The sequence below is a fragment of the Chelon labrosus genome, assembly GCF_963514085.1.
Source record: "Chelon labrosus genome assembly, chromosome: 22".
Taxonomy (NCBI): domain Eukaryota; kingdom Metazoa; phylum Chordata; class Actinopteri; order Mugiliformes; family Mugilidae; genus Chelon; species Chelon labrosus.
Window position 1 is genome coordinate 7,228,053 of NC_140355.1, and position 27,195 is coordinate 7,255,247.

General features: G+C 41.1%; 1 protein-coding gene across 2 annotated transcripts in view; it reads right to left on the reverse strand.

The window, feature by feature from the left end:
• Positions 1 to 27,195, reverse strand: part of cntfr (ciliary neurotrophic factor receptor) — a 227,837-nt gene that overhangs the window by 74,153 nt on the left and 126,489 nt on the right. For both annotated transcript variants that reach the window (XM_084572083.1, XM_084572084.1), the window contains one exon: positions 17,586 to 17,819. In XM_084572083.1, the coding sequence (XP_084428209.1) occupies positions 17,586 to 17,819 (234 nt within the window). The remainder of the gene's footprint in view (positions 1 to 17,585; positions 17,820 to 27,195) is intronic.

A 27,195-nucleotide genomic window follows, 5' to 3' on the forward strand; every position in this document is an offset into this window, starting at 1 on the left:
TTGTAGGCCTTTATGCATAATTATTTATTACTCTCTGTTAAAACGATACTGAAGCAATGGCTCATCCTGATGATTTGCTGCTTCATGAGTGAGTCTCTTCTCCATGTCGTTCATCATAACACCCCGTTTTAACTTTTCCTCTGAATCTCTACAAAATGGAGGTTGACGGTGAATAACAATATCTCCGGCACAATTTAATGTGATTACAGAAAGAGTATGAAGGGTTTTCGGTATCTCTGCAAAGGCGGCACAATAACACAAGCTTTTCTGAGATTTTAAACCAGAACCTGTATGCAAATCTACATCTGAATAAACAGTATGCTAATTTTTGCAGTCATCATGCTAAAAAATCAGCTGATGAGAAATCAGAAAGAGTGGTTTCACACCTTTCATTAGTGGCAAAGCCCTCGGCATAAAGCTGGGCTCAGACTACAGGAGATTTAAAATCCTACCTGATTTTGAAAGTTGGATGCAACACACAGTTATGGAGAAACCTCGTAGATATTCTTCTCTCCAGTCTCAAATGTGCACAAGATTTGAAAATAATAGCACTACACACAGTACAGGACATTATTTAGATAATACTGAGTACTTAATGTGTCACGTCACGCACAGGGTGTCTTAAATTCTGCAGCAAGAACTGAAGATGAGATTTTACCTGTCAGTTTTAGCTGTCAACAGTAATATGCTGGCAAATGTAACGCCTCCAGCGCTAGAATTTACTGTTGTTTGTTAATCAGTTGCCGTGTCCTTGGAGACTTTTTCATTCATTCATTCTTTCATCTTCTGGAACCGCTTGTCCTGTGATGGCTGGAGCCTATCCCAGCCGGAGTACCCGAAGAACCCACGCAGACACAGGGAGAACATGCAAACTCCACATGGAAAGGCCTCAGTCAACCTCAATTCGAACCCAGAACCTTTTTGCTGGGAGGCATCAGTGCTAACCACCACGCCACTGTGCCACCTTGTAGACTTTTTCTCTTGTTTATTGTAAAGAGAGCAGTGAGCAGCCACGTACATCACCCAGGGAGCTCAAGAGGTTAGGTGCATTGCTCAAGGGCATTCAGCCATGTATGCTGAGGGGAAAGAGTTGCTCATCCACCTGTTAGTTCTGGGATTCAAACTGGTGGCCCTCCAGTATAAGGCCCGCAAACTATTAGGACACAGCTAACACAGTCGTCCATAACCAGATAATCTGGGCTGAACAAAACAAGGTCCAGCCCAGATTTATCTTCTTATTGCAGCGAACAGAAGGAGAAATCGGCCCAAAATCTAAAATTATTAACTCTTGTTTGTAGCAGCATGAGGCTGAACAGCACATCACTCGCTTAACTGTCTTTTGAACGCTTTGATCCAACAAGAAAACTTACTTTGAGCTTATATAATCTGCAGTGAATGAAACCAATTGCAGGCTAACTGAATAATTTTCTCATTCAAAGACAAAAATAAATAAATGAATAATTGAATGTTATGCAGTTCCTGGAGGCTTGAATGAGTCAAAGCTGCAAAGATTTCACCCCACAGCAGTCAGCTATTTGATCGGATTCTGTGTGACTTGCCCTCCCACGTACTTGAACGCTAATGAGGCAAATTTAGGGAGATGAGATAAACAGGTATGGAAGATAATGAGAGAGGAAAAACAACGCCAAAGGATGGCTGGCATTGGCTGCTGGAAAAAAATAAATTAAAATACTTCAACGTAAAAGAAGCAGAGTGAGAATGAAGACTGATGGAAGGTGCAAGGAAAAGGTTCTTAGGTGTACAACTCAAAATGTTCCAAAACAGCTGGGTTGACACTACTTCAACCTGTATAATAGATCATTAGACTTCTTATAAGTGCGCTTGTGTGTGTGTGTCTATGTGGACATCCACATTTGTGACTGCTTAAAGCAAAGCCTGCACAAATAACTCATTGGTCACACATATGAACTACACACACACAGACAAAAATACACACGTACACTGCACCAATACAGCCCACATTCTTGTCCGGCCAAGACCAACATCTCAGTGTTTTCCCACAATAAGAGCCGCTCATTCGACACAGGAACCGTGTTTGTGTGAGACCCCTTTCATCCGCCCACCGCAACATGTGTGTGTCTGTACGGGTGCGCGAACACGAGTGTGGCGGCGCGTTGGTGTGTCTCAACATCCAGTGCGCAGTGTGTGTTTGTCCTAAACACAAACACAGTCCCCAATTCCCATGTTGCTTTCGGTGAAGCTCTGAGCTCTATTTCTTTATATAAAATATTTATGGTGGGTATATTCATAAAAATAACAGGCAGCTTAAAAAAATAAAAAAAAGTCACGCTGTTGTGTTCTGGGAGTATATCCGTCCTTCGGGACTATCCCATTTAGCTACAGTCCAGGCTCACAGCTGCCGGGTCCCCAGGGACTGGACAAACAAGCTGGTGTAATTGAGACATCTTCTAGAAGACAGCAACGCTGAAGAGATGTCCTACTACTGGGGTTCTTACAAACCACAATATCCTTTGTTTATCTCACACATATAAACTTCTGTACTACTGCCACTATTGCCTTTTTTGAGCTTTTACATTTACCACTTCCATTATTACTGTACTACTACATCTGTTTCTGTTAATGCTTCTGGTTTTAATAACAGAACTTGTTACCACAGCTAGTACCAGCAAAGACTAGCAAAGACTAGCACTATGCGCTGCAAATTTATATTCTTAGTTCTAGTCTAAATTGTGTCTTTTCTACTTTCTTTTACACCTGTTACTTGAAATCCGACTTGAACCTGCAAAACTGTCCCTTCAAGAACAACAGAATCAGTCGTTTCAGCTTGTTTACGTCTGAGCGCTACAGCTGCAGGAACTTTGATGGAAACTGGGTTTAAGTCAACTCAACAGAAGCATTTGCCACTATTTTTGCCATTTCTTGGACTCCGGCAGAAGCAAGTGCAGCAATACATTCCTGAAGCACATCTTCACGGATGTATCAAGGTCGAGCAGTCTGCCTGCCTGTTATCACCAGTGTAATAAGTCAGTGAGAAACAATCTCCTTCAGAAGCGCAGACTAGTTTGCGGCGTCAAACACAAAAAGGCCCGAACAAACTAAATGGAGGAGTCACTTTTATCCTGAAGCATGAAATGGTGTTAGGGCCTAGTCCATTACACACACATATAAGGATATATGCAAAAGAAAGAAATATAGTAAGCATGCACACACTAACAGAGACGCATGAATACACGTACGAATGTTGAATTTTACATGTACAACCCAACATGTGCACATTTTGTTCATGAATACATTCATATCCGTCCCTGCTGTCTCGTTTGTTTTCTCTGCTTTCTTATTCATTCACACACACACAGTTTGTCTTTCACTGCAGCACACACACACACACACACACACACACACACACACTGTTTATTACGCTCCCTACATCTGCGCAGGCTTGAGGAGGAGAGCCAAGGGGAGCTTACCAATTTGCCTATTTCTCTATTTCAGAGCTTTAATGGAGCAAACAGCATAAAGGAATCATCTTCTATAACTTCAATAAAAATGCACAATTCAAGCCGGAACGGTTATGCACAAGATTTGTATGTCCCCTTTAAAATGGAAACAACTCTGCATGAGTCTGCATGAGTTTTTCGTTTTCCAAAGGCTGTGTTGGAATGCCATTTATAACGATGCATGGCAATCTATTTGTGATTGTCTAGCCATGAAGCATCCCACAAAGAATCTAAAGAGGATGAACAGGAGATGCCTCACTTTACTCTCCATTACACTGCCTCATAACTGTGGCAGACATCCAAAGTATAATGGTGCCCAATATTAAACTCTTAAAACAGCCTACTTTTTTCAACATTATCAATGATCATTGTTATATACTGTAATATGATATTTCTTAATTATTCTGTGTCATATTTCAGTTTTTTTGAACAGTTTCAGGTGTTTCCTCATGTAAAGTATACTCTATATAAATGTAGCTCTACTTAAATCGTGTTTGTGTCTTTACTGTTATGTGGATACTGTTTTACTGGACAATAGAGGTACCTTTACCTTTTTAGACAGAGCCACAATCACGAAATTAGTATAGAAGTATAGCTGTACAAGATGTAAAAGAGAAGCCTGTGCTCACTAGAAAGAAACAACAGTGGTTGAATTTTTAAGGCGATTGAAACAACCGTTAATTACGTATTCATGCACCATGTGAATAAATGCATGTAAAAATCTCCCAGCCCGGACAGGACTCATTTACGTGGTAGCCGAGAAAATGGAGAAGTTTTTTTCAGATCAGAGGGATTTGCCATTTAACAAGATTTCTTTTACAACAAACCATGATCTTTTTCTAAAACTAACCAAGTAGTATAGGTAGGCCTTCATGGGTTTAAAGGGGTTTATAGTCGTCAATGCGGAAAATGCCAGTATAGACTCTTTGTAATTTTTTGTTTCACAGGGCCCCAAACAATTGCTTGGTTTGAACGTCCTGACAGTGCGCCCCTGCTCACCTGACTGGTCATACATGCTGTTTCTTCCATTATCGTGGTTTTGGGAGTCATGAGCAGTGGACTCATTCTGAGACTGTATTAAATATATCAAAGGATGTAAGATTAGATAAATCAAAAGGTTTTGACTATGTTGTTATGACTGGTGCACTACTGGGCAGCCACAAACACCAAGCAAGATTAGGATAATTTCAGCCTTTATGCACTGGATGAAATTTCGCTCATATGTCATGGCACAGCAGGGAAGTATACTAGTCAACTAGTTGACTTTACCGCTGTGCTTTAAGCAGGAAGTCAACTACTCACTGATGATGTGAATATAACAAACACGGATGCCTCCAAGAAGACCGGTGAAGAGCCTAGTGGGTCATTGCAGCAAACTAGCAGAGATTCATCAAGTGTGTGGAAATACTCCATTTAAGATGAAGGCCATACTACCGTGACATTCAGGATATGTAAGTCAGCCCTGAAATACAACAAAGTACTACTGTATTACACGCTCATCTGAAAAGGCATCCGCTAACGCTAGTAGAGGAACGGTCAATTGATAACTTAAAGTGAAGGAGTAAGGAGAAGGAGGCTGCACTTCAACAACTTCTTGGTGAATTTCATTGTCAAAGTTATTAGACCTTTAGCTGCTATACAAGGAAAAGGCTTCGAAGATATACCGCTTTTTTTTCTTTTGTCCTGGCTACATTATCCTATCTTACAACAGGCTGTGTAGTACTATCAAATGCTATTGATGGTGCCGATTTATATAGGCTATACATGTCTGCAGCACACAGTATTGAAAAGTGCATATGTTTATGGTGAGTTCTGTTGTGTGCTATAAGCTGACATTGTTGTTGTGGTTGGAGAGCGTATATTTTGTCCTTGATGTCAGTTAATGCACCATGCAAGAGTTGGGAGAGTGAGTTTGTCGAGCGAGAGCCGCATATTAGAAGTGTGAGACTGACGGCGTTTATGATGTTGGCGTGGGCTACATTCAACAGTAGCTTGTATTCAAGCTTCAATTACCTTGCAGATAAGAATCCATAGCTTCTTTTGTGTGAGACACTACAATATGTATTCAGGTCAAGAATATAGATAATTCATTGTTGGAAAGCATGTCTACTGTGTTTTTATGTGGGACTAGTCGACGTCGTCTCAACTTTCACCATGAACTGAAGTCGTTTAACCCCTAATATATACATAAATATTTAGTGACCGTCCATGTTGGGAGTGTTCTTAAAACGAGAAAATCTTGTAACATTGAACAGCTTCTGCGTCAGTTCTTTGATAGCAAGCTTTTGTAGAGTTTGAAGATGCATTAGCCTGAATGGATCTGACAGGTCTGACTGAAAGGGTCAGCAAGAGTGGACAGTTTCACCTCTCAAAACATTTGACATTTGAATCTCTTCTAAGCCACACACACACACACACAGGAATGGCCGATGAGCATGTTTTCATGGCTATCTGACCATTCCTCAGTTGCCTGACGTCAATGGAGCAAACAGCTCAACCTCAATGCCGGACAGTAAGCCAGGGGGAATGGTTTCTGGTAAAAATCTCTCTTTTCGTCTCCCTCTCTTTCTCTCTCTCTCTCACACACACGGAGGATTGCAAAAAGGGCCGAGACAGCCCAGAAATTTCTATTTCACTGGACACTAATCAAGAGGGAACAGGCCTTTACCTTCTCAGCGCACACACAAAACACACTGTGACAGCCAGTGACAAATTAATATGAAGCGCACAAAGAGGCAACCACGGGCAGTGGCACCTACGTACAAGACCACACATACACACGTCCAAAAACACACACACAAAAGCACAGAGGTTTGTGTTTTACTGCATGTCAACTGTAGGAAAGCGAAGCAAACAGAGAAGACAAGATAATAATACAGTGCATCAGTCGGTTTATTCCTCTACATCTGGATGGGTAATTAGAGTGAGAAGCGAGAGACAACACAGGCTGAGAGCATGAGAGGGAACACGGTGAGCTTGCCTCAATTCACACATAATCCTGCAAAAATCTGATCAGACAGCACTTTTTAAATCTAACACAAGCTGTTCCCAAGGGCCATTTTACACCCGTTATTTAGACAATTGGTGATCTATGAAAAATATGGGGAGAGAATAGGGAGAATATAGAGGGAGAATAATAATTAAGAGATGGCTGAATGGAAGGAGGAACAAGAGAAGAATCAGGAGATAATAAATCGCTTTTTGTTTTAAAGACTGACAATGAAAGTTAGAAACAGAGCAGGATTGGCAAATGTAGCAAAAGCCCAAAATGGTGCAGGACAGCATTAGCATGGCAGCACTTATACCACGCTGCCAATCGCATGCTGTATACTTCATGGCTTTTTCATGCAGAGCATTTGAGTGGAACTGAGCTCGGGTATTGAGAGTTTAATTGGATCAAGGAGCAGCATTTTAGACGACTAGAAGTGATGCTCCAGCATGCTCCAATTGCTCCACCAAAAAAAAACTAAACAAAAGAATGAATCTCTTGTTTGTGGTGCAGAACTTTCCCAGAATGCTCTAGGTTGGCACAACACAACAACAGCATCACATAAGCACCAAAAGCTGCACCTAGAGGGACTGCTGTGTTAACTTCAGCAGCATTTTACAAAGAGACTTGATAATTCTCGTCAAGAGCAAGCAAACAAATGTTTTGAACATTCTGTTGCCCATTTTTTATAACAAGCTGTATCTATTTCAGTACGTCTGATTCACCATACAATGCATTATCCTTCTGTATTAGCTTGACTTTAGTCTTGTAATTCACCCAAATGCAAATTCCCTTGCCATATCTTAACCTTTTTTTTTAGGTTTGACTGATAAATCATCATAGCTGCACAGTCATGTATCGCTTTCACAGATTTTTTTTCTTGTTGAGAAAGTGAAGCACCTTTTTTACATTTTCTCATCACTGTGTGCAGTTTCACTTTCAGCTAAATCCTCACAAAGATCCTGGAGCCGGAGTTCTGCCTACACTATTTCCTGTGTTAGGCTCCCGTTCCTTAAACTAAGCTCTCCTGTCTGTCGCTGGTCTTTGTTCAACTTCACTTCTCCCTCCACTTCATCTTCTTCCCGGCATGACTTTTTCCTGGCCAACTTGATTTGGCCTTCTGTCATTAACTTCAGCCTGGTACAGTTTTACATTTACAGCATCCTTTTCATCTTCAAACCCGTCTGCGTTCTTCAATAAAAACTCAGAGGAGCCTGCTGCAGCAGCGTCAATATTCAGATTCACAAAAGCATTTTTTAAACCTCTCGGCAAATCGGCTGTCTAACTATGAGTCTAAAGAGGAAAAAATGTTTTTGAGCAGTTCAATAGCTAAGAGTTTAATTTCCGCATTTTCATTTTTGTTTATGTGTCACGTTGATAGACAGCGAGGCAATGTCACAGTGGGAGACTTTCACCAGAAGCTTATACACACACCAAACTATAGGGACAAAGGAAAAAGGAAAGGAAAATGTAATAGGTAAGATGGGATAGACTAGGGGAGGTATAAGAGGATTAGTTAGTAGAGAAAGAAAGCACACAATGAGATAGTAGCCATGGGATTGGGGCAGAATTTTAAGATATGTGATGGAAAAAAGTAGCTGTAGTCTGTGAATATTGGCCAGAATAGTGGAAGCATGAGGTGAAACAGTTATGCAAAAATAAGAAAAACATTCAAATTTAAGAAGGGCTCAAGGCTTTAAGAACCTTGGTTCATTTGTAGACTTCTTTTATATTGAATTCCAATATGATTAAAGATGAATATAAAATTTAAATTTGGGTGGACTACATGCTGCTAATGATTTTCACCATACTCTCGCTCTTTGAAAGAGCAACGCTGAGAGCAAAGGGAAGGAAAAACAATCCGTCCTGGCAGATTATGCCTGATACCCAACAGATACAAAGAGGCCAAAGCACACACTCTTTATTTTTTATTTGCCTGAGTTTCCCTCATGGCTTCCCATTGACTTCTTAAACCGGGCCCATTTTCCCATTTGTCATGGTTGTCTGCTACAATAAAGTGACGGGAGTTGCTGTTGTCCTGCAAGTAGGGCAAAAAATGGTGAGTGAAGAAATTTGCAATATAGAGCGGAACGCAATAGGACTAACTGCTATGGAGGGAGAAGGAGAGAAAAAGGAGAGAAATATGGTGAGGATGAATATTTAGATGTTTAATGTAACAATTAAGATACGGAAGATCTGGTAATCATTGTGGAAAAAGGAAGGCAGTGACAGAAAAGAGAATAATATATATTATTATATATTTCTTAACCTGTTCCACATGTTACTGAACTGAAGATTTCAGGCCGAAGATCTCCAGCCCTTTAACCTACACCTAACCCTTATGATTTGTACTTAAATTATTAAAACTCTCATCAAGCCTCCAGATATGGATCTTATACTACATTGATTTCTGCAAGGAAGTCCCATTTTCTCTTGAGAGGCCAAAGGTCAGCTGCAGTGCAATTCCTCTGCAGCAGCAAAATGTCACAGCCTTGCTCAACAACACTTGGTGGCACCGCAAACCCTCTGGCTGCACAAATGTCAGAGTATAAATCTGAAATGAATAACTGTGATGTAATCCAGATATTTCTGGTCTGACTTAACCCGTACAACCAAAAAAGACAATTTGGAGAGTTTAATAAAACGGAATTAGTCTGGAAGACAGCCCGTATTTACAAAAGTTGGTCTGGAGTAGCTACATTAGGAACTGATCTGGTGGGTCAATGGAATCGTTAGTTCAGGCTTTATGCAGTGACGGACAGAAGACTAACAGGGACTGATGTGGAGTTTAATTTGTTTACAACAAAATGGCTCTGATTGGTTGTAGGATTATCCAACTGCGTGCAGAGGTGTTTTTTTTCCTCTCTGTATCGGATGAAACGCGCCCCATGTGTGTTACCAGGCTACACAAGGCTAAAACAAGCCTCTACTAAAACTACTCTGCTTTTATTTATCAGCACCAATCTTGGTACAGTTAATATTGCTGTGATTCATCTTTATTTTCTTTGACCCAATAATGAATAGTTTGATTCTTACACTTCAGCAGTGAACTGAAGTGTAACTTTTATTATGAGAGAAATATCACATAAATACACCCTGTAGCTGCTGAGATATACTCCATTTGGTCATGTCATTTTGAGATTAAAATTGCTTAATGTTAAAACTGTCAGCTATGTCAGTGATGACGGGGCTCCAGGCTGTGTAAATCCTCCATGCAGTTTTTTTTCCCCCCTTTACTACGACTGACCAAGAGCTGGGAAAAGTGAGAAAAGTAATTAAAAAGGAGGCTGAGTCGTTCTAGCAGCGGCGTAACAAGTGAGGCAAAACACTTCCTGGTTTAAACAGGAAGTCCCCCAGGAGCACTAGGGGTTCACCATCCTCTATCGCGATCTGTCTGCGAGGAGACAAGACAATTCCATTACCCAGCAATGTAGCACAGGTCCCCTGAGTGTGTGTCTATATGCGTGGGGGAGCTTACGCACCAAAACAAGATGCCCAGGGAAAGGAAATAGACATCAATTTGTGTGTGTGCGTGTGTGTGTGTGTGTGTGTGTGTGGATATAAGTTGCCTGAGGGTAAGAGATGCACATCAATCTAGCAACAGAACTCCCTTCTCTTTCTACTCATCCTTGAGGCAGAAGGCGACCAATCAGAGTGCGGTGAGTTTAGTCTGTCACTGGCCACATTTGGGGGTAACCATTGAATTTAACCAAACAACCAGAGATTGTTTATCGAAATGTGAGGTCAATTAAGCTAGTCATATATATATATATATATATATATATATATATATCCAAATACATTTTATTTACATTCCTAGTGAATGATAAGGGTGACGCATGCGTAAGTTATAATCAGGACCTGGGAGAAGTTCCAGAGGGTAAACATGTGTCACTGTAATGTCCTCATATGTCAGTTATCAACACTGCTTGCTTCAGTTGGTGCATTTGTCATCTACAACAATAGGTTCAAATCTCCTACACTCTCATCCTGTCCCGCTGCCTAATCTTGCTAATGCATGCTGTTTGTACTCATTGGATCAAAGACGCAAACAGGATTGTAGTAAAGATAAAAGAGAGAAGGGAAGAATATTTTGTTGCATTTCTGCCCTCCTAAATGAGCTTTTTCAGAACGAACCACATGCGCACCAACAAACACACCCCTTAACCATAGCCAAATGGCTTCATAACCCAACCCACACCCACAAGGCTGACTTGTGTTATCATTTGTAGCATTAAGAAAGAAGTCTTCACCACAATTCTGTTTACATAATGCCGCTGCTGTGATCGGAGAGCGCCTCAGACTGGATCTGTTTACAGGAATGGGGCAATGCCAAACCTAGAGCCCCCTTTCCTCGTGTGATGATTTATAGTATAAATCCACTAGTACACCGACGCCATTCTTGCTTGCAATATAAATGTTTTTCTTTGTTGTAGATGTTTAAAGTCTTGTCATTATAGTAATGGGGCTGCTCAGACTCAAGAGCCCTGATCACCCCATGAGTAATCTGTCAAACATTTTTGGGGGAGAAAATAGTTTTTCTTGCCTGGTGTCAACTGGCAGGCGAAGTGACTAGCTGGCACAGTGTCCGGCTCAGTAGCTGACTAATGGGCTCAGAAGATGGGGAGCGATCGGCGACAGGGCTTTTAGATGTACATGGCCCGATGGTTGGAGGGCCATCGAGATTTCACAGCTCCACACCAAATGGTGGCATTCAGGAAGTGATGACTACCATGGACGAGGACACAGCAGTATCAATCTTATGTGCTGTCCACCTTTTCTTTTTTTTTTTCATGCAGGCCAAATATCAGTAGTAATAGCTAAAGATTTATGAAATAAGCTACCAAAGAAAGAAAAAAAGAATAAATCTGCTGAGTTCTGAACGGGCAAAAATGTATGGAACATCTCATTTTTCACTTTGGGTGTTTCTGCATGTCAATCGCTTAAATGTCCATGACACAGCCATCATCCACAGCTTATGCATCTCCACGGCACTTACTGAAATAACAGGGTGGAAGTTTTTCTATCTCAGCTGATGTTTTCAGCTCAATGCTGGTCATAAATCATTCACTACACAGACGACAGAGCGGCTCAGCTGAAAAAAACAAAGATGTAGAAATTCTAGAACTGCATTTACTCGTCAGACCTATCATTTCATACCAACAACAACTGAGTTTTTGTGCTTCTCGAAAACCAAAAGTTCAAAAGCACTCTCCAGTTAGTAGCAACATAAGGTCGTAAGCTGGTCCTTTTATGATGATTCGTGTAGAGCACCATTCATAAAAGAAAAATACAATTAGTGCATCTAAAGAAAAACAATAAAAAGTTACAACCACAGGAAACAGGTGGAATGGCTTCAGGTTTACTCACTGACTGGCTTATTACTGGTAGAATATATCTTGCAGCTGACTGTGACAGGTCACTAGGGCGACTGGCTGGATAGATGACCCTCTGCAGTAGATGTTGTGTTTGCTGGGAGGCTGAATAACTGGATAGGTGCAGCCCGTGTTGGTATACTATAAATTGTTTAGCTGAGGGCTATTGAGGACAGCAAAAGATACAAGCATGGCCAAAGCCAGAAAAGGCCATGACAGCAATAACTCCTCCGTTGTGACAGCAAACTAAAGGATGGCGTATTTCACCAAAGAGTTTGATGACCTCTCGCTTATTAAATTATAGCGGACTTTTACGAGCAGTTCTTTTTCAATTTCTCTTTCATACCATTGTCAGTCTGACACTTTTCATCTCTGTACCATCCCTTCTTATTTTGAAGATAGTGTCAAAAGATGTCATCGAATACTCCGACGCTGAAGGGTGCTCCCTTAAGCTGGGCTCACGCTACAGGGGTTTTAAAATCCCACTTGATTTTGAAATTATGTTGCTTCACACTCGTGAGGAGAAACTTCACAGAAATCATTTTCTCTAATCTCAATCTGGCACATGCTACATGATTTGAAAATAATGGCACCACGCCCTGCACAGGATGTAAATTGAATCGTAATGGACGATCCAACAACTTGCCATAAATCCACTGATTCCCACTCCAATCTGGCGTTAATGCGCCTGTGGACGGGATCGCCAAAAAAAAAGTAGAAACCTAAGTGTAGGTGACAATATGGTAAATATGGGGTGTCTGTTTTCCAGTTTCAATATAAACAGTGGAGTGCAAGCTAATGTTAGCCTTGACCAGCTGTTGTGGACTTCTTTCTCTCATTGGTCATTGTCATGGTGCTGATGTAATCCTCCAGATTTTGAATCCCAATTGTCAAACATAGGCAGCCCAACATGTGGTTTGTACACACCTCACATTACCAGATAATCTGGGCCAATCATTAGTACAGAGCAAGGTCCACCGTGTATTTCTCTGCAGAGTGCTAGTCGGGATGAATTTGGGGATAAACCGGCCCAAAACTCCTACAGTCAGAGCTCAGCATACGTGTTTGCTTACTGATGAGATAAGAGCTTCTTTTAAGCAGGACAATAACATCCTGCCTAGTGTGCACACATCAGCACACACACACACACACACACACACCAAGCACTCGCTTCCATCCCTCCACATGTAAAGTAATTGTAGCTCTGTATGTATCCAAAGTGACAGAGAGAATGTAAACATTCTACAGCTATATACAGTGGTGAAATCACACAAAGAGGAAGAGAAGCAGACATCGGAGCGGCACACCAAAATGCAAGTCAGTGCACAAACACCCAACTGCTGTCTCCGCGCGCTGACACTATGTTGACACTCTATAAATTTGGTGTGAAGGTGGGGCGAGCAGCGCACATACACAGAGACGGGTTTGGGGGTCATAGTATGACGTCTTCTTAATGAAAACCAGTGTAAACACCACGCTAACAGATGCTGCCACGAACGACAAGCCAGACCTGACAAATGGATGATAAAAAAAAAACAAAAAAAAAAACGGGAAAATAGACATGCCATAGAAGGCTGCACATACACAAACTCACATGCTATGTGTATATACAAAAAGAAAGATTGAGAAAGATGAGAGGTAATTACAGACAAAGCAGAAAAACAGAAAACGCTCAGACAGATGGCTCTGTGCTATTCTCCTGATAACACTTCTTCTATCTGCATAAAACATAACAAGGCCCTGGTGTAAGTAATAAATACTGCATAAAATCATAGTATCATCATGATGGTGATCACAACAAGCGTAGCCTGTCATGATGTCATTATCACTGTATCTGCACAACACTTCAGAATTTTCTAGCTGGCAGTTGTAATGAGAAAGGCAGACAGACGACAGGGGCAAAAAAGTACAAAATAATGATATTAATTGAAAAAAGCTCTGAGAAAGAGCGACCCAGAGAATATGTTGGTCTGAGATTCTCTACTATGGGAATTAAAGCTGATGTTGCCCCAGAGTGTGGCTTGAACGTGTCGTAAAATCACCAACTGTTATCGAGGCAATTACACACACACACACACACACACACACGAAGTCTGAGAAAGTGTTTTCAGAGGTGAAAACATACACATGGGCACACATTGCCGGCCACAAAACTTTAGAGGGTTAATTTTGGTCTGGAGTCGTTCCATTTGAAATTCATTACGCCCGGCCAACCAAATCGCCTGGGCGGGCTTTAAGCGGTGATGGACAAAGGACTAAAAATAGTCACTCACGTCATGCGAGTGCCATGGAGTTGAGTTTATTTACAACAAAATGGCTGCTGTCATGGAAGCGAGATGTTTGGAGTCGGCTGTTGTGTCTATTCTAAATGATAGCAACAGTAAGATAGCTAAACAGCAACAGCGACTGAAGCATCTGCCAAGAAGCACTCTGTATGTCACACAATCCCTTGATCTTATTGGTTGTAGGTATATTCAATTACGTGCAGGGGTATTTTTTTCTACGCCACAGCTGAAACACCCCGTAATGAAATTAAATAACGTCTTACAAGACGTAGAAGACATATCCTGATAAGAAGTGAGTCTGGCTACACCAGGCTAACATGGATTAGCTCCCACGCAGACGTGCAGTTTACAGCACCGTGACTCAGGCTCTCTCTCTCTCTCATGCTCTGGCCTGTTTATGCATAGCATCATTCACCCCGCTGACATAATCTAGCATAACATAAAACTCTCATTAATTCAGTATTATTTTAGCATTCAGTAATTCATCATTGCCGATATGATTAACCAAACTGTCACACTACCATACAGTCTCATTCATCAAACATTTGCGTGGAAATGTTACATTTAACAACAGGGCTGGAGCAAAATCTTGATGGCTGGCGTGCTTGGGTTTCTATTGGTTCTGTTGACAAGTGCATCGACTCGACTTTCCATCGAATTCCATCACGATAGTGTTTTTGTTTTAAATGCACTGGCCTAAATGGGGTCATTTGTTTGTATATATGTGTAGTAAAGACGTTCAGTGTGGCAACGCTTTAACTCAAAAGAACCAGTCGATCTTTCTTTCAATTTGCCTCCGTCTGATTTAGGCCTGAGGCAGACTCAACACTACAGCAGTGTCAGAAAGAAGAAACTGGTACGGGCTCATATTCTTCAGTGCCATGGGAGTGATGAATCAAGGTTATTCTTTTGCAGTGTATCAACATTTGTCACTTTTGGTACTGTTCTGAAGCAGCCCGCCGTGATTGATGCCAAAAGAACTATATCTAATTTCACCTGCTAGCCAGCTAGCAGCTGCACTGAGGTTCCCGTGGAAATTTAATTTAAAATGTCATCTATTCCTTACACTACTAAAAAACTGAAATTGACAGGAGAAGGAGAGTGATCACTTGTGTGTGACTACACTTTAATTCCTACGATAAGAAAAAAATCATTAATTGTTATTGTTTTTCAAACCTCTCATGTAAGAACAGACAGGCAGCCATCAGTCATGAGGGAGTACTAATGAGTGATGGGAGCATGTGCTTCAAACCACAAAAGTCAGATTGGAAAACGCAGAAGAACTCACAATCAATCTCAAGTATTACTGGATATAAAGATAATACACTGGTTTTATCTATGTAATTGATGTCGCTTCCTTGACTATACACAATGGATTTTTTTGAGTCAGCTTTAAAAGAAAGACCAAACTGTTCAGTTTTCATTTAAATTGTGATTTCAGAATACATTTTACTTTGAACACGGATTCATGTATAGCACAGCGAATGTGTTTTCAGTCCAATTATCCTCATGGGTTCTTGTCCATCTTATCTTAACACCATTATTATGCACAACATGCCAGTGTATAAAACCTTCTCCATCAGAATAATGGATCTCTAAGGAGGCCACTGCCAACTCTTACTCTTCTATGACATGACATTCAATTGACACTCATTTAGCTTTTGTATGATTATTAAAATGCATAACAGCAAAAAGACCAAATGTCATTTTAACAGCTAATCATTAGAACGTGTCAGCTGGCAGCAGGTCCTGCTAAAAGGACTGTTTTCATGTCAGTTTCAGTTTTATATTGGCATTTAACATTTAAATGAAGCCGCCATTCAAATATTATAACGTACTATTAAATTTGTCGTTTGGTTAAAGGGTTTCGCTGGGCCGGCAACAAAATAGATAACATTATGGATTACTATTGTTAATCAATTAAGCAGCTTCCACGATATTTCGCAGTCAGCTACGTGCAAGTTAATATTTCAGTTTGATTGTTGGTAACTCAAAGTCGTATTGTCAGGACCTTTGTGTAAATCTGCTCAGCTTTAATTGAAATTGTGGGAGAAGTTGAATGGCTGTAATTACTTATTATAGTAGTAGGATTTTTGATTCTTAATATTTAGCTTCTGCAAAGTGTAGCGTCATGACTTATTCATTCATGTGACATTCAAGTCTGTTGCACAAGGACTCAATGGATTCAATATCTGCACAATGACTTTCAAAAATGAAAGATAACTCAAACCGCAAAAGAGACTAGTACAGAATGATATTTCACCTACAGTTCAACGCTAAGATATTTTCAAAGAGAAAATGAATAACTTAAGATGCCAACAATTGATTGTTCCTGAACTAAAAAAGGGAAAGGATGTCAGACTTTAACAGGTGCATCAGCCAACGTATGATACAACATGTGTTTGTCTATTATTCTATAAAGCCCCCACATATTGGCTATTTCCATATTTTTGGAAATATTTATTCATTTCTTTTGAAAACCTCTAACCATCCAAAAAGCCCATTCTGTCCTAAAATCCAGAACAGGAAACGGCCACACAGCACAAGAAGGCAGAAGTAGGCACAAGCACGCAGAGTGAGGGACAGACATGGAAATTCAAGAAAGCATTTTGTTGGACAGAAAATTAGTACATGCCCCCAGGTACAGGATTTTTTCTTCAACATTTTTAAACCATTTTCCTAGCTGAGAAAAGCTCAAATATAATTAGGAATACCCACATAATTAGTGACTTATAGGTGGTGTATAGCGAAAGACCATATTGTTCATTTCTCTGTTGCTGTAATTAGACGCTGTGTAATCATCAAACAAAACTCTCTGGAAAACTTTGACCTTGGCAAAAATATCCTAGGTAATCCAAAACCTAAACAGTTAAATGTTCCTATTATGAGCAATAAAATTGCATGTGTCTATGTCTCATAAAAGTCACTGCACAGAACAATACTGAGTGTGCATGCCATTGTCAGCAGAAATGTAAATTAACGCAATTCATCACGGGCACTGTTGACCCAGCGGAATTATCAAAGTCCTCACCAACCGTGAAAATAATTGATAATAAAAAACTTATGCCTGCTCAGAAGTTGTCATTAAATTGCACAACTCCTCCACCACTTTCGAACTAAGCTAAGCATCAACATAGCTGGGGCAACAATCTGCAGTACACAGAGCCATAACAAATTAATGAGTATTATTTTTCCAAGATGCTTAAAGCTTTGCAAGTCATATATAATTTGGTGTGTTGTTTTTGCATTTGCACACATACAAGCTAAAATTCATAACAAATATTTCTGTCGGAGTAGTAATTACGCCATGATTAGCTGCCCCATGTGTTTTCCTTATTCCTCTTCTTTCCTTTCACTTTTCACGGTTGCTATGACTCACTTTCCCCAAAGGCACGATTAAAGATTCATCATGCTTTATTTGAAAATATATTGGGCGGACAGATGTCTGGCTACTTACTGCCAACGTGGAGGAGGATGGTGTCACGCCTCTCTCCGTGCGGGTTCTGAAAGCAGCTGTAGAGTCCATTATGGCCCAGGTCCACCTGGGTCAGGATCAGTCTGGGACCTTCTAGACGGTGCTGCGCCTTCACATCTGTCCCGTTCACCTTCCATGACACGGACGCGTCGTTGTCCAGGGAGCCGCACTGCATGGTCACATCGCTGCCCATTCGCTCATACTGGTTCCTGGCACCTGGAGACAGACAGAGGCAAAAGATGAAGTGCTAGTGATAGCTAATGACAGCTAAAGACAAATATTCTTTGCACTGTAATTACTCCACTCTGTGCATACAGGCTCCTAGCATCTAAACACACAGTCAAAATGAAAGATTTTATAATTATATCAACACACGTAATAAGCAAATCATCTGTGCATGGACATTCCTGCATATTAGGCCTTACTGGTCCCTAGCAACAAAAAACAGACTGAGGCATATTAGCTGTTCTTATTTGGTAACAACTTGCAAACCAAATATAGAAATGCTATTATGCGGATCATGGCCGTATTCAGTATTTTAATTTTGTTTGTAGCAGCAGGGACAGATGAGTTTTGTGCAGTTCTGCTTGAATTTTTTATGTGCAAGTTTGTTCCATACAGTCCCTGGTTTTTCTGTTAAAATCTACACTGGGAGACTTGTCTCTATTCTGCCTTGTGTTTTCTGTGTTGCCTTCATCCCCGTAACAACTTCCTCGCCGCTGACATGCCCACAGCTTTGTCAGAAAAGTTGTGGGGGACGTGACCTCCAGGGTTAAGGGATATATGTGAGCCTAATGGGAGTTCTAGGCAGGACACCGGGGTTAGCAGCCCTGCTCTGCTGATAAGTCCCACGGGGCCTGTCGTGCCCACACGGACTAAAGACCTCAGATTAGCACTTAAACACTGAGGATCAACGGCACAACAAGAAACAACAATAAAATATTGATCCCCATCTCAGGAAAAGCCCTCGTCTATGAACAAAAGACGGGGGGAAAAGTGCCCTCGCTGGCCTGGAATCAAATGCTGTCAAGATCCTTGTCTTGCTCTGATGTCTCTCTCCTTGTCTGTCTCTTTGTGCGTCTGTCTCCGCCCTCCTTTGTTTCTCACCACAATGCCTCACATTTTGCCGTTTTTCACTTGAGCTAGTTTCCCTCTCTCGATCTACTCAGCCTCTTAACGCGGCTGATACAGATGTCAACCCAGTGTTTCATGTATATTTCATGTCCCATAACAGAGGCATCTATATTTAATGGGACAAGATCCTTGTCCCCATTAACATTAACCTGACACTGTTTGTTCTCTCTGCCTACTTCTCTGTCGTTCGTTCCCCTTCAACAACCCCGGCTCTTACGCTCTGCTCTCCCCGTCTCATCTCTCCATTTTTCCCCGTTCCGACTCGGTCTTGATTTCCCCTCCGTCCATCCCAGTTGTCTCCAGGCTTGCCCTCCCATTCCCCATAATAATAATGTGTGCATATGCATGTTAGTGGCAAGAAATGGCAATTTCCTTTGATCTCCTTCCCTGTCAAGTTACTTTGAATACTTTGAATTTATTTGACTTTATTTACATAAAATCCATTTGCATCTTAGCAAAAAAAAATAAAAAACATACAGTCTGACTTTGATGTCAGCTTTGATGGTGATGCTGGTGCTCCTCCAAATGTGACAAGAAAGAGAAGAGAAGAGAAGAGAAGAGAAGAGAAAAGAAGAGAAACTTATGAGTTAGTGAACGTCCACGCACCTATCAGAATTCTTAAGAACAGGATATTCTTAAGAGCATTATTAAATTCCCTATCACAGTAAGAGAAGATATTATTTTAAACTTTAATAATTTATGAAAGTCCCATGTCTAAAATTCCTTTGACCACCTTTAGATGGCATTAAGCTGTTATCAAAGGAAGAGAGTAAAATCCTAATCCTCTTCCAAATGATCCCATCAGGAAAGAGTGTTTATTAGCATTTTTTTTTTTTTTTTTTAAAAGGATGATAGATTAGTGCTTAAAATATTTTTGTCCTTGAGAGTCTCTGCTTAGCACTGATTCTTTGACCTCCTCGGCTCCCTCCCTGCCACATCCCATCCTTCTTATCTTCTCGGGTTGCATCACTCTTTCTCTACCTCTGTCCTTTCCAATAACCATTCACCCCTCTAGCCTTTGCTCTCGCCTTCCCTCAGCGTTTCATTTTTGTCCTCTCCATCTAACTTCGTCTTGTCTTTCTCCCGTCTTATCGACGTTCACACTCTCCTCCTCTCGCTCCGTGTCAGTCTCTATCTTTATCTCTCATCCTCCACCTCTGTCTCCTTACTTCCCTCCCTGCCATCTGCCTCTATCCGCATCCCGCTTTGAACTTCCAGCTCTCCCGCTCTCATCTTTCTCACCCCAGTCCCTTCATTTAGTTCTGAGGTCGGTATGTAAACACGACAGACTGCTTTTTAAGAGCGCATCTATTTTTAAATTTCAGACTTTTTGGGCGGTAACCGTAGATCTCGAGCTAACACGGTGATGATTCATTAACGATGTGCAAAATGCACGACAATGGCCTTCTCTGCAGCTGTTGGGTTAGTGTTGCTTAGGGTTTTCTGTCTGTTTCTGCTTTTAGCTATAAGCACATTTCTTTATACTGCAGTTGTAAATCTTTAAGAGGAGATCATAGACAAAGAGAGTTAAACAAAACAGCTGGATGCTGAAAACCCGACACAAAGAACAATACTTTAAGGTCCAACTGACTACTTTCAGCTGTGGACTGATAAACATTTGGTGTGCTGCTAAATATTTAAAAAACAACAATGGCCTATGTGGGACTGACCTAAAACAGACGACAGTGTGTTTTAATGTTAATGAAGGAGCTTGTCATCCGCTTCAGCAATGTGGTTCATTCATGTGATTAATCGTTTTTTGGACAATAAGCATGGGCGGTGTTTCCACTAGGGCAGTGATTCCCAATCTGGGGTACGCGTACCCCTGGGGGTACGCAAAGTGACGTGGGGGTACGCGAAAGAGTTGATTCTGAACTCAGCCTGATTACATTTTGAAACTGAAAAAAACGGATAACGTGTTGTTTACTCGTTTTCTGATTCTCCACCTAAATGAAAAATCAAAAGACTGTTTTTCATGTGAGTCAATTATGTTAATAGCTAGATCAGGGGTGCCCATTACGTCAATTGCAATCGACCAGTAGATCACGAAGGTATTGCGGGTAGATCGTGTGCCATTGAAAAAAAATGTTTTAGATGTTAGTCTAAAACATTTATCTGTTGCACCTCCAAATCAAACAGCAAGACAAACCTTCATCTTTATTTATTTTTACTTTATATTTGCAACATGCCCTCAGTTCAGCGGGAACACATCCACAGCCACGCACAACTTCCACAACAACTCAAGACTCTTTCTTAAAGAGACTATTTTTCTTAAGGTGTAATGCACCAATTTTTCTTGATTAAAAAGTAAATTATGTCGTCAACAATTCTAATAACTTTCTGTTATTTGAGCTGTCAAGTCATCAGTCTGAGGTAAACTCGGTCGAAAATGGATAAATGGCTAAAACGGATATATTGCCCTTCCAGAGAGACCTCAACTGCTACCACCAGTCAGCCCATAAATGTAGAAATGTTTGGTAGATTTCTTTTTTCAAAAGTGAACTGCTGACTGCTCACTGAAAATGCTGGTAAATAAATCTATTTTGTGAGAAATAATTCACTTTAAGAGATTTTATTTGTATGTTATGCATGCTAAATGTGGGTGGTGAGGGTGGTGGCAGGCTCACAGACATTTTTTTTCTAGCTGCTACAAGTGCGTGAGAGTAGGGGGTACATGGTTGGAGGTCAAATGTCTGAAGGGGTACAGGCTGTGAAAAGTTTGGGAACCACTGCACTAGGGCAATCAGGTGGCGGCATACAAAAGGGAGAAAGAAAACGATGTTTCTACCGCATTGTAATACATAGTTTGGTTAAACTGACTGTCACTGTTGTAGGCTGTCCATGTCTGTCCAGATCAGGACTAGGTGCGATAGCGCTGCAAATCGTCTAGACCATAGGTCATTAACTGGCGGACCGCGGTCCGAGTCCGGACCCAGAGATAATCCTGTACGGACCCGGAGCTATAATCTATTTTATACGGTAGATGCATTTTACGGGATAGTTTTAACAAGCGAGCGCAGCTTTTTTTTTAAATTTTTTTTTTTTTTTTACTACCAATGCCGTTGTAAACACTAGGAAATGAATTGACCAATCGCGTACAAGTTAAGTCATCCCACGTGATGCTTCTCAGCCAATCAACTCTCGGCATTCCCGGCCGTTGACAGCGGCAAAGTCAAAAAAAAATGACAGGACAATAGAGAGACAGAAAGAACGATAAAGAAAGCAATACACAGAGAGAAGACGATCAGAGGAGTGATTTGGAGACAGGGAGAGGAACAAAGACGATTAACACACGGTTGGAAGAGTCTGGACCAGGGAGAGAAACAGCCGCTCAGGGAGTGAGACGGGGGGAGAGAGACGAAGACGATGAGATAAGTGAGTCGGGATCAGGGAGAGAAACAGCCGCGCAGAGAGTGAGACGGGGGGAGAGAGACGAAGACGGTCAGAGTCGGGGACGACGGAAAAAAAAAACACACACACACAAATGGCCCTGTCAAAGAAAAGAAAAGTTGATACCGAAAATAGAGCTTTCAATCTGGAATGGACGGACTCGTTTCTGTTCATTCTTCCCTCAGGCAGCACAAAACCGCTGTGTCTGATATGCTCAGAGACTGTAGCGCTAATTAAAAGTGGCAATGTGAAGCGCCACTATGATACTAAACACAAAGATTTCGACAGAGCATATCCTCTTAAGTCTGACCTGAGGTCGCAGAAAATAAACAATCTCAGAGCCCAGTATGACCAGTCCACCAGGATCTTGACCCATTCATTCACTGCCCAACAATGTGCTCATGAATGTTCCCTCAGAGTTGCTTGGATTTTAGGTCAACACAAAAAACCATTTACTGATGGGGGGGTTGTCAAAGAGTGCATGAGTGCAGTGGCTGAAACCTTATATGAAGGAAAACAAAAAGAAGAGCTGTGTAACAAAATAAAGCAAATACCTATGTCAGCATCATCAGCCACAAAGAAAAGTGAAGTATTAACACAGGATGTACTAGCCCAGCTGAATGAAGCCATCCATGAGGCACCATGTGTAGGCCTGGCTGTAGATGAGTCCACTGATGTGTCTGACAATGCTCAGTTGTTAGTTTATGTCAGGTTCTTCAGCAAAGACCAGAAAACGCAGATATTGATACACACTAATGCAAGGACATGATGTTCCGGACCTTTGCTTGAATAAATTTTTTCTGACTGGACCTCTTTGCGTTTTAGTTGAATACCCCTGGTCTAGACCTTTCTCACCGACTCTCCTTAAATTTTTGACAACGTTAAACTACAGTCTGAATGGGTTCAAGGAGCGTTTGCATGTACATATTTGTGTTTTTCTTCCAATCACTGGGGACACCAGTTAGCTAGCAATCCGTACAATCAGAAGATCTGAATGCACTGGCTATTCTTTCCACGGAGAGGAACAAGCCAGGAACATGCCTAACTTCACTGAGACAGTAACTGCTCATTTTGCTTCAAAAGAAACCCAATTAATTGACAATTTAAACAGTGTGTCGTGTGATTGTACTTATTGCATAATTAGCACTATGGTTATATATATCATCATCCGTGTGACTGCTCTTGTTTCTTGAAAATGAACAGTGTTGATATGAATCAGACGATTGTGAGGAGTCTTCATTTGTTAAGTTGTTGCCTGTACACCCAAAATTGCACAACAAATAAATGGCGACCATCTAGTGGTTACCGGTGGTATTTCTGCTTATGTTGAAAAGCAACAAATGCATTGCGACAATGTTAAGTTAGCTCGGTGTTAATATACCCATAGAACCAAACACCTTCACCATGATAGTAGCATTGTCCAACAGTGCCAAGATTGCCTTCCCTGACAGATTTGGCTGGAGCTGCCACTGACAATACTCACAGAGGAACAGGCTTTATCTGGCTTTGGCTGCACAGGCATTACTCTCCAGTTTCAACCCACAAGCTCTGGTTTTCTTGGGCTTATAGGAAGTAGGAAGTCTTAATCAACTAAGGGACACAGATTGGTGTGACACCCTGACATTCAGGTATTACTGTCTCTGCTGCAGCAGTCATTAGCTGTTAGATTTGCTTTCGACTTTGTTTATCCTTCTGAGAGTTATTCTCACTGTCTGAGTTTCCCTTATCTGCTTCTCCCTCAGTATATCTCTCTGCTCACCTCCCCCTCCCCCCTCTCCATCACTTTCTCTCCCTCTCACCTTGAATCTACTCTCTGCTCACATGCACTGGGTTGAAACTTCAGCATTCAGAGTGGTATATCACCGCTCATCATTCTGCACGCATGCCACACATGTCAAGTACACCTTACAGTGAACAAAAACGGATACTTATGATTACACTTGTGCACAGACTCACAGATGTGCGGACTGCCCTGCATAATGTTCTCCTCACTAAACAGACAAGCCGGCCTTGTAACCATAATGACATTCAAATCCTGAAGTGCTATTGATCTCTCGGTAATAGACAGGACACTGTAAGCAGCGACGGAACTCTGTTGTTGGCTAACAGATGAAAATGAAAATCATCAATATCCTTTACGAAGCTGCAATTCTACAATTTCTACTCATTATTCTGCTTATTTATTGCCCTAGTAGATAAACGGTGGCTGAATGACCCTCCTTGAGGCAGAACAAATCACATAGCTTAGTTTAAGATAAGTTGTGTGTCACAATAAAGAAGGAGTCAGGTGACTTGTACCACTGACAAAATAATGATTTTTTGTGTTCTTTGCTGTCGTTGGACAGAATGGATAAACACAGTTAATAATGAGGAACACCAGGGCTCAAGGGGTTGAAGGGAAGACTCGTTTTTCAACCGTCTTTTCACCATTAGAAAAAGTGGAACTTCAGCATGGGATTTTGCAGGGCTTTGAGGGTACTGCAGTTTTTATGCCTAGTCTTTTCCCAGAATAGTGCGTTACCATGAAAGAGCAAACGTAATGCCATGTTTTGAGGTCACTGGTGCTAAAACCTGCAGGACATCACAGTATCACTGTCCTGGGGGTATTTATAGAGAAGAAAGATGCAAACACAATTACGCAAACCCAGCGGCAATAAACCACATATCCATGTCCAGGGGCTGACATGAGATGCACACAGAGATGAACTCATGGGAGTATATGCACTTTATAATCATATGCATGAACATATAAACACACATTTATATTCACACACACACACACGCTATAATAAACATAATATTGCACAGTATATTAAAACAACGGCCTCACATAATAGTATACAACGGGGATGTACAGTATATATATATACACTCACACACACACACACACAATATATATGTAGTGTAGATTGAATCTGAGTCCATGAGTGTTCAACATACCAGTGAAGGTCAATGTAAGCGCAGATCTAGATCAGACTATTGCAAGTGAGATGCAGTTCATTTCCACAATGAAAATGGTCTCTAGATGCTTTACAGATCCCAGAGCTTGAAACCCCATGAGCAGTGGTGCGACTGTGTAAAGAAAAACTTATAGGGAGACCCATCTGCTTGATGCATACATGCGTCGTATATACATGATGCAAACAGGAATACATGATACTAGGTGAAGCATTATACATGGGAGATTGATAATGGATAAAAAGTAAGGTTCCACTCAATAGGTCACCGATCATCATCGGTCAATATTCCATCCCAACAGTTTGATTGGAAGCTCTATGATGGCCAAGCAGAAAAGTGGATCTGATGATGCAAGAATTGCAAAATAATTTCACGACGGACATCTAGAATGGGCTCAAGATATGCAACTGAACTGGTTCAGCAGAACGTAACGGCTCAATACCTCCGGATAAAGTACCACAAACTGGCTCCTTGCATGCTATCTGTGCTGGTTTTAGTGAGCAAGTTGTCCCACAAAGCTGAGTGACACTTGTTTTTTGGACAAAAGCCGCTCGTGGCCCGAGCAGCAAGATTCTACCTCTATTCACCTACCTTGCAAGATGTATTACTTTCTATCAACTACTAATTGGAACCACACCATGTGCTCCTTAATGAGTCAGAATACATATTTTTTAAGCGGCGTCAGACAGACACTGTGATCAGTGATTGTATTGGCCAAAAGTGCTGCCCGTGATCAGCCATCAGTGATTGGCTGCAAAAATGCTGACCAGAGCACCCCCAATAGAAAGGGTGTCCAGAGCCAGCATTCAAAGTACTAATTAAAGAACAGCTTAGTGGGCTCACAAAGATGCTGTTACAAGGATAAACAGCAATATATAAGGAGCTAGTGGTTTAACAGCAGCAAGGCGGAGTGTAAATAAGTCAACAGAGGTGGAGACACAAATTATCATCATGAATTTATTACATCAAGGACACCTAATAAATTCACGTCTTCCTCCTTTCCACCTTGATTAATCGTAATTCAACCAAAAGGATCTATTAAGGTCAAATTATCATTAGGCATGTGTCAGAGAGGATATTTGTGAGTTAAAGTGGCCCCGCTGGCTGATTAGCTGATTAAACACTACGCTAGAATGACTTGTTCAAACATGGAGTGCACGGGGCAGGACATTGTTCCACCTTCCTAGCGCTGCATCGTCAAACGTCTTTTGATGAAGTGGGGTCACTGACTTAGAGGATGAAGACTCACTGAAATGGAAGGAGGGTTTCAGGTAATTTGATACTGCACATGTGACTTATAGTAGGCTTTACAGGATAAATTAAATTAAATTAAATAAAGACTTTAAAACATATGTAGCTCCTAAGCAAACATATGGCACTACTTTAATTGATGTAGTTACACGGATTTATTTATTGGATCTTGTTGATATGTGACATTATTGATGTTAATATACATATCAGAGACCACAGAAAAAGGACTGAGTCACTCTCAACATTACTGATGTTGCCTTTCCCATAATGTCAGGCGGCAGATCAGAAAGCCACCATACTGTATACGTCTTTGTATTGTATACTGATAATTTTGATCTCCTGGCAAAATTATATTGCCCAACTGATAGGGATGATAAATATGAAAAAATATATTTGAGTACTTTAGGAATTAAGAGCAAATGGCCTTTTTTGTTGAGGATTTTTTATACTGTTTCAGTTCTAGGCAAGAGTCTACATTTCAAATGTATTTTTTTCTGATAAACATCTTCAAATACGTGTGTCGCTACACTTCCCGTAAAGGAAAAAAACATGTGATCTCTGCTGAAAGCTCCCTCCGACCGCTCGCTCAGCGTCACAATAAAAACCAGGACTTACACTGGCGACATGAGCGCACACAAACACCGCCTCGCACAGGTGAACAGGCTGACATTCGCACAGACTCATATGCAGGAGCGCATCCAGCAAACACACAACCCATTTAGCAAACATGCGCACCCTCTTGACTAGATTAGAATCCCGATGAATTCTGATTATGGAGAAGCAGCTGTGTAAGCCCGTGTGTGCATGTATGCAATTCAATTTACACGATATCTGCCCCTCACATGTGCGGAAATGCGGC